Source organism: Mesitornis unicolor, unplaced genomic scaffold, assembly GCF_000695765.1.
Source record: "Mesitornis unicolor isolate BGI_N332 unplaced genomic scaffold, ASM69576v1 scaffold3935, whole genome shotgun sequence".
NCBI classification, from domain to species: Eukaryota; Metazoa; Chordata; class Aves; order Mesitornithiformes; family Mesitornithidae; genus Mesitornis; species Mesitornis unicolor.
The window spans coordinates 19,124-27,361 of NW_010183348.1; the positions used below are offsets into that span (position 1 = coordinate 19,124).

The following is an 8,238-nucleotide window of genomic DNA, read 5'->3' on the forward strand; positions in this document are numbered from 1 at the left end:
ATTAGAGGCTGCAATATGCTTTGCCACAGGACACCCATTTAAAAAATATGTCTGAGCAGCCCACTTCCAAACAGGGTTTTCAGCTCAGCCCTTTCCGCCAACTGCCAACAACATATTTTCCCTGTAAATCACTCGCTTTGCGGGGTGGATGGTGGTGTCTAACAACTGTAGTGAAAAGAGATGGCGGGGACGGGTCAGCGCCTTTGGGGGAGCTGGGCGCGCTGCACAGATGCACACGTGTAATTTGAGGTGATTTGCTGGGAATTACTAAAGCTCCGTAGCTTTTCCTCTCCGATATAGGTGATTTAAGAGATGTGTTACAGGAGGGGTGGACACCAAGGAGGGTTTGCGTCTCCTCAGTTTGGTCTCACACCTTTGTACAACCGCGTTTCTCGCAGGCGAGGGGGCTTTGCTGCTACCAGATTTTCACCGAGGAGGTTGCTCCTGCCCGTTTTTTGGGAGCACGGCTGCCTGTTGCAGGCAGGGAGTAACTCCATACATCACGGTTAAACTGCCGTGGGTGCTGAGCCCACTCATCACAGCCACGTGGGTAATTCATGAGTAGAGAGGAGGGCTGAGCTAATTGCGGACGTTTTTCACCCGGAATCGTCCCCGCAGCAGCGATGGGTGGGCGGGGAGGGGGGGTGCCCAAGGCCCCGCTTGACGCCGCTCTCCCCTCTCTCTGCACAGGGGGGTTTGCGGAGCTGCTGCTGGTGCTGCTGGGGCTGAAGGTGCCCGGCGTCCTGGGCTGCCCCACCGACTGCGTCTGCTACCCCTCCCCGATGACCGTCAGCTGCCAGGCCCACAACTTTGTCACCATCCCCGCCGGCATCCCCGAGGACAGCGAGAGGATCTTCCTCCAGAACAACCAGATCACCTTGCTGCTGCGGGGCCACTTCAGCCCCTCCATGGTCACCCTCTGGATCTACTCCAACAACATCACCTTCATCGACCCCAACACCTTCGACGGGTTCGTTAACCTGGAAGAGTTGGACCTGGGGGACAACCGCTACTTAAGGGCTTTGGCTGCAGACACTTTCCAAGGGCTGGTGAAACTCCACGCTTTGTACCTGTACAAGTGCGGGCTGAGCTCCCTCCCCAGTGGGATATTCGGTGGCCTCCACAACCTGCAATACCTTTACCTGCAAGACAACCACATCGAGTTCCTTCAGGATGATATTTTTGTTGACTTGGTTAACCTCAGCCATCTTTTTCTCCATGGAAACAAGCTCTGGAGCCTCCATCAGAACACATTCAGGGGACTAATAAACCTGGACCGGCTGCTCATCCATCAAAATCAGCTGCAGTGGATTCACAGGCGGGCTTTTCACGACCTCCGCAGATTGACCACCCTGTTCCTGTTCAACAAAGGGGGACTGCCTGGCCCACCTGGGAGCCCTGGAGTTCCTGCGGCTGAACGGGAACCCCTGGAGCTGCGACTGCAAGGCCCGCTCACTCTGGGAATGGCTGCACAGGTTCAGAGGCTCCAGCTCCAGCGTCATCTGCGAGTCCCCAGAGCTGATGCACGGCAAGGACCTCAAGGTGCTAAGAGCGGAAGATTTTAGGAACTGTTCGGGGTCCGAGTCGCTCCATCAGATGAAAACACACACTTTCTCCACAGCGGACAGAGGAGCCTCCAAAACCCACCACCCTCACCACTCCTCCAAGGAGAAGGGCAAGGAGAGAGGGGCTGAGAACGGGTTGCACAGCAGCCAACCCGCCGCTCCCCCCGGCTCCCGCCCGGGCTATCGCAAACCCGGCAAGAACTGCACCAGCCACAAAAGCCGCAATCGAACCTCCAAACCGGGATCCTTGGGGCCGCGGAAAAACGGGCAGGAGGTCCCAGACTATGTGCCTGATTATCAGCACAAATTCAGTTTCGGGGCGATGCCGACGCTCTCCCCTAAACGCAAGGGTAAGTGCACCCGGCGGACCCCCATCCGCCCCCCCAGCGGGGTCCAGCAGGCCGCTGGCTGCTCGGGGCTCAGGGCATCACTCCTGGTGTTTATGGTGGTGTTGGCGGCTGTCATACGCTGAGCTGCGGCCGCGGATGGAGCGGAGCTGCACTGCCACCGATCTACAAAGGACCAGAGTTTCTTTTCTTCTTCTATTTTTTCCTACGTGGCGAGCGTTGGCCTGGCCAAGGGACGAACGTTGTCTCGGCTTCTGACGGTCTCTCCGTGCCTGGACTGTGCCGAACGCAGCAGGAGCGGATTAAAAAGGCATTATCACACCTTGTCACAAACAGCCTAAACGAGCACGTACAACAACAAAAATAAGCCAACCTTACAAAAAAAACCCCCCAGATTACAGGGACAGCAGCCAATTTGTCGGTGACGACAAGCGGACAAACGGACTGTATCTGTGCTCTTGTGAAATCCCGTTCGTTTGAGAGCGCTCTGAGCGACCCCTCCAATTACCGACAGGAACATAATTGCTGTAAAAACCATCACCGATTAAGCCTACACTGTTTCTCTGATGCCGATGTAAGAAGGACATTGGTTCTCCCATGTCTTAGCCCTTTTGGCTCCAAACCCAGAGGCCCACGTTGGCTGGGAATCTCTTCGAAGACAATCTCAAACCCCTGAATATCTCAGGCATTACAGCAGAACAGGGCTTGCCCGCTGGGCTTGGAGTAGCCAACAACCAAAGGAAAGACTGATTAAAGGTGGAATTAAACAAAAAAACCCGACAAACCCAACACTTAAAGAGATGAGACACCCGCAGGAGGTGCATTTTTTTGTAACCATGTTCACACAGCTGAAAAAAACCAACCAACCCCAACAAATGCACAGGCTCCCCCTTTCCCCTCAATTATCCATATGTATGTCTTATAATGTTTATAAACTATACGGAAACTATATCTTCAGAACTAAGGATTGTATTGGTGAATTTATAGCAGACCAGTATATGATTTTGGTTTTGTTTTGTTTTGTTTTTTTTTCCTCAAGAACACAAACCGGCAGCAGTGCCTACAGATGCTGAAAGCCATCGGGCGGGCTCAGTACGCGCGGGGGAACCACGGCGGACCAATGTTCTCAGCAGTTCAGAGCACCAAACTTTGGGAGGGATGGGGTGGGGTGGGGTGGGGTCGCGTGCAATGCAGCAGAGAGAGCCAAAACTCACCCTTACATCCTAATCTGTAACCGGTGGGAGGGGAAGAGAGACATTCATTAGTCCAAATAAATAGAGCCATAGAGCTCTGTCTCCGGAGAGCGCTGCGAGGCCCCAGGGCGGAGAGGGGCTATTTTGCTGGGGCTGGAGGCAGAGAGGAGCTTCCCAGGCGTGTTGGTGGCGTGAGGACCTTTATAGCTGGACTAAGGTTTTCACCGGGGCAGCCAGGAGCAGCTCCCAGGCTGCAGAGGTGCCTGGCAGCCTCAGGGGAGGTTTGGTGTCCTCAAAGGACCAGGTTGTGACACGGGAGGAGTCAGAGAAGTGGGAAACCACAGCTCGCGGGGGACCAGCGAGAGGCGCAGGGTTTTCTGGTCCACCCTAGGAGAGAAAAAGAAATGGTCCAAGAAGGGGGTTGTGTAAGATGGAGGAGAGGGAGCACATCCGCTCGTTCCCCTCATCCTGAATTGAACCCCACGGCGGAGCAAGGCGTTTGCCGGGCAGGGGCATGGCCGAGCCGGTGGCAGGCACGGCAAGCGCGCACGGGAGGTGTCGCCCAAATTTCGCAGTCGGTGTGAATTCCCTGTCAGCGCGGATGTGCGAGACCAAACAGACACTGAAGTTACCGAAACGAGGGAAATAAAAGTGATCTTGGACAAGAAAAGGCTGCTGTTCATTTCATAATGGTAATCAGAGGCGGCACGGTTCTCGCCCATAGCCCAAAGGCGAGGGCTTGTGCTCGTGTTTCCCATCAGCCACACCATGAGCCTCAGGAGGAGCGGGCCAGGTCGGGAAATCCGCTCTCCCAATTGCTTTGGGGATGGGGAGAGGGTATTTGTGCAGCGGCAGATACCCTGGCGGTATCTGGAAATGGAAAGGAAAACTCCCAAGCCAAGAATAAAAGAAGGAAAATCCCTGATGCTCTTATATTTAAGAGCAGTTGGGTGCTGGGAGTGGGCACAGCCACTTCTGTCCATCTCACAAGCTTGGATGCTTCATGTCTGAATTCCCTTCCTGGGGAACAGCAAGGGTAACTGTGGCAGGAGGAAGGAAGAGATCACTTCATCAACCCCCCCCTTCCAGCTCCTTCCCAAACTTTTCTGTCTACAGGGCTCTCAAGCTCCACTAAAGGGATGTCCAATGCAGCCAGAACAAATAATCCATGATCCGAAATAGCTCCCTCACGTCCTACTCTCTATAACCAATAGCAACTGAATGAGCCTGGCACTGTCCCTTAGAAGTGGGGAATGTTGTTATGTTGGTTATTTCGTTTCATACTCTGGAAATCAAAGCTCTCCGTGGGAGAATGAAGAAGAGAAGCACTTTATTAATTTTTTTTTAAGTCTGTGTGTAAGTCCCGTAATACAGGAGCGAAATGTCAGCGCAGGAGATGCTAATGTTTTATAAATGATTTGGGTGCAGCCGGCACGATGGATAGGCTTTGAGATGAATTATATTAGAAGAGACTACGCCTGGCTCAAAACCATAATTGTATTTTTAGTATCTTTTCCTTTAACATGTAGGAAAAATAAAGGCAACTCCACGGTGTATTACAAGCCTTGTCAATCAAGCACTCTAACTCCTAGCAATAAAGCTGCTGTTTAAAAACCAGAAGGGAGACATGATACACTGCTAAATAGGAGGTGTCACTTGACATGGACTATAGGTTTCTGATGTTCCTCCTCCCTTCCCCTTGGCTGCCATCCCTCCTCGTGCCCATCCTTCCCCCACGACCAGAGCTCTTTGAGGATAAACTAAATTTTTATGGCATGCTCTGACACTCAGCCTCAATAACGAACGTCCCATCTGCGTGGTTCAGCTCTACCGTGGCCCCTGGTTCACTCTCGCATGTTTTTTTCCCCCAATCCCTTCACGCGAGCACGTCTTCATGCATTTTGAATGTTGCTGTGAGGGCTGGCATAAATCCCCTATTTTTTCCGAAGCAGCGCTCCCACAACCGCAACGCAAGCATCTCTCCAGTCGAGCGGACGCAGGTAGAACCACGACTTGCCAGAACTTGTCTGCCTCAGGCTGGAGAAATTGGGGGATTAATTAGAATCACTCTCAGACACCAAAGTTTGACAGGGAGGTCCCTGGGGTGAAGCGCTGAACCCCAGGGGTGGTGGTCAACAGCACGGCCCCTTTGAAGCGATGCTGGGCCGCAGTCCACGAGCTCGCATTTGGACAGGCTGGATTGATGTTCCTGTCATTGATCCAAGGCCGATGAGATGAGATTCAACAAGGTTTTCACTCCTCCTGACTTGTCCAGTTCTGGGCCCCTCAGTTCAAGAAGGACAGGAACTGCTGGAGAGAGCCCAGCGTAGGGCTACAAAGATGATCAAGGGAGTGGAGCATCTCCCTTCTGAGGAGCGGCTGAGGGAGCTGGGGCTCTTTAGTTTGCAGAAGAGGAGACTGAGGGGAGACCTCATTCATGGTTATAAATATTTCAAGGGTGAGTGTCACGAGGATGGAGCCAGGCTCTTCTCGGTGACAAACAATGACAGGACAAGGGGTAACGGACACAAACTGGAACACAGGAGGTTCCACTTCAATTGGAGAAGAAACTTCTTCTCAGTGAGGGTGACAGAGCCCTGGCCCAGGCTGCCCAGAGAGGTTGTGGAGTCTCCTTCTCTGCAGACATTCAAAACCCGCCTGGACGCCTTCCTGTGTAACCTCATCTGGGTGTTCCTGCTCCGGCAGGGGGATTGGACTGGATGAGCTTTGGAGGTCCCTTCCAATCCCTGACGTTCTGGGATTCTGTGCATCTGGGTAGAGCTCTCTGGTTTGCGTTCTTGGGTTTTTTCAGCAATGCTCCCAGCATGGAAGTTGGGGCATAGGGGTATGGTTTTTAATCCAAGTGAAGTCAGAAGATAACGCACTTGGTGGCAGTCAGACTAAGGGGTTTCTCGCCCCAACCCCACATGCTCTCCTCCCCAAGAAGGCAGATTCAACAGAGCGATCATCTAGTCCTGATTGCTAGAGTTCTGATGTGAAATGGAGCCACAAGGAAGAAAATAAAGCATGCAAGAAAGGGAAGAAAATAACCAAGACAAATGCCCAGGAAGATGGTTATCATCAGCAAGTACCACAAATCCTCATGAGATGGAAAAACAGGAGCAAACCTGGGCTGGATTCTGGGCCTTCCCTGCCTGAAAACCCAGGGCAGCTCTAGAACTTTCAAGCGATCTAGAACTTTGTGTGTGACCTAGAACTTGCTCTAGAACCAGACAGTGATCTAGAACCCAATCTGGAACCACCTCCCTACCAAGCCTGGCAACTCCAGAACCCGTCCCTGCTCTAGAAGCAGCTGCATCAACACCACCCTCACTCTACAAACACCAACCCCTGGAACCCAGCCTCTGGAAGGGACCTGGACTCCAAGGCCAACCCCAGCTCTAGGGCCCTATCCAACTGCACGAGGTTCAACAAGGCTCAGTGCTGGGTCCTGCACTTGGGTCACAACAACCCCGTGCAGCGCTACAGGCTTGGGGATGAGTGGCTGGAGAGCAGCCTGGAGGAAAAAGACCTGGGGGTGTTAGTCGAATATGAGCCATCAGTGTGCTCAAGTGGCCAAGAAGGCCAAGAGCATCCTGACTTGTATCAGAAATAGTGTGGCCAGCAGGTCTAGACAATGCAGTTGTCCCCCTGTACTTGGCACTGGTGAGGTTGCACCTACAATGCTGTGTGCAGTTTCGGGCCCCTCACCACAAGAAGGGCATTGAGGGGCTGGAGCGTGGCCCGAGGAGGGCAATGGAGCTGAGGAGGGGTCTGGAGCACCCAAAATGATGGGGAGCGGCTGAGGGAACAGGGGGATTCAGCCTGGAGAAGAGGAGGTGAGGGGAGACTTTATCGCTCTCTGCTGAAAGGATGGTGTAGGAAGGTGGGTGCCACTCTCTTCTCCTTGGTGAGAAGTGATGTGATGAGAGGAAATGGCCTCAGGTTGTGCCAGGGGAGGTTTAGATTAGAAATTAATAAGAATTTATTCGCCAAAAGGGTTGCCAAGCACTGGAAGGGGCTGCCCAGGGTGGTGGAGTCGCTCCGTTTGCTCTCCCCGGAGTGCAGACAGGGCTGCCCATTGCCAACGTGGTTGGATGCTGCCGATGGCTCCCATGTTGGCTGCGAGCTCTCCCATGGGAACCATCCCTGGAGCATTTATTTGCTATTGGTTTCCTCTTCCTTCAGCACTCTCTGCTCTGCCTTCCCCCTCTTTACATCAGTGAGCTTTAATGCTCTAACATTGGGCTGCTCATGCAAATCCTTTCCATTAAAAAAAAAATAAATAAAGTGCCAGAGAACCCAGAAGAGACCCCAGACTGCGCCTCTGGAAGCTCGCCCCCGGCGGCAGAATCCCGTTTCCTGAGTCGGAGCCAATTTTCTCTCCATTGTGCCACTTTTCCACAGTTTCATCCTGTAATTGCTAATACGGAGCTTTTCATACGCGCTTTGAAAACACAAACCGTACGACGCTGCATCGCTTTCATCCTCCCAGGCAGGATGAAAAACCAAACACCTCTCAGATAGCGAGAATAAATTTTTAGTTTATCAGCCTCAACCAAGACCGCGAGTCCGCAGTTCCTCCTGTGTTCCCCATCGCTTCCCTGACAACATTTGTGCCCCCCCAGCACCAGTTCCAAATTACTTCCTTTGTCTCAGGAAGCTGCTGTGCTGCACACCCCCCCCTCACCAGAGGGAAAGGGCAGAACAAAAGCATCGCTTCGCATTTCTCGCAAGCTAAATAACACTTTTTTTTGTGGTCTTTCAAGTTCACCCTCCCCTAATCCTCTGTTTCCCTGCCTTAGCTTCAACTACACCCCCAGGAACGCTTCCCAAGATCCCATTCTCCAGTGCATGACCAAGAATATTTCCCTTCCCATTGCTTGCTGTGTCCTTGAGGTCCTGCAGGTTGATACCGTTCCCCTCTTCCCCAATGCACCCCGCAGCCCCCAGATGCTTTGGTGAACCAGGACATCGCTAACACCAGGCAATGCCGATGGGAGCAGGGATCGTGGGGATGCTCTTGTTGCAGATGGAAATGAAAGCAACCAGGAAAACAGGATGCAGGGCACACTGTGGTTTTGGGAAGGTGGAACATGGGCATTACAGGTGACCCAAACCATCCCTGCAGAG

At 52.9% G+C, this 8,238-nt stretch overlaps 1 protein-coding gene across 1 annotated transcript; it reads left to right on the plus strand.

Moving 5' to 3' along the window:
- Nucleotides 1-690: 690 nt before the first annotated feature.
- On the plus strand, nt 691-2,037 carry LOC104540316 (reticulon-4 receptor-like 1; the record flags this gene model as incomplete). Its single annotated transcript, XM_010184091.1, is given in 2 exon segments — nt 691-1,366; nt 1,368-2,037. Coding segments are annotated over 2 exon segments (1,346 nt in total), but the record flags the coding sequence as incomplete, so codon positions are not given.
- Between the last annotated feature and the right edge of the window lie 6,201 nt (nt 2,038-8,238).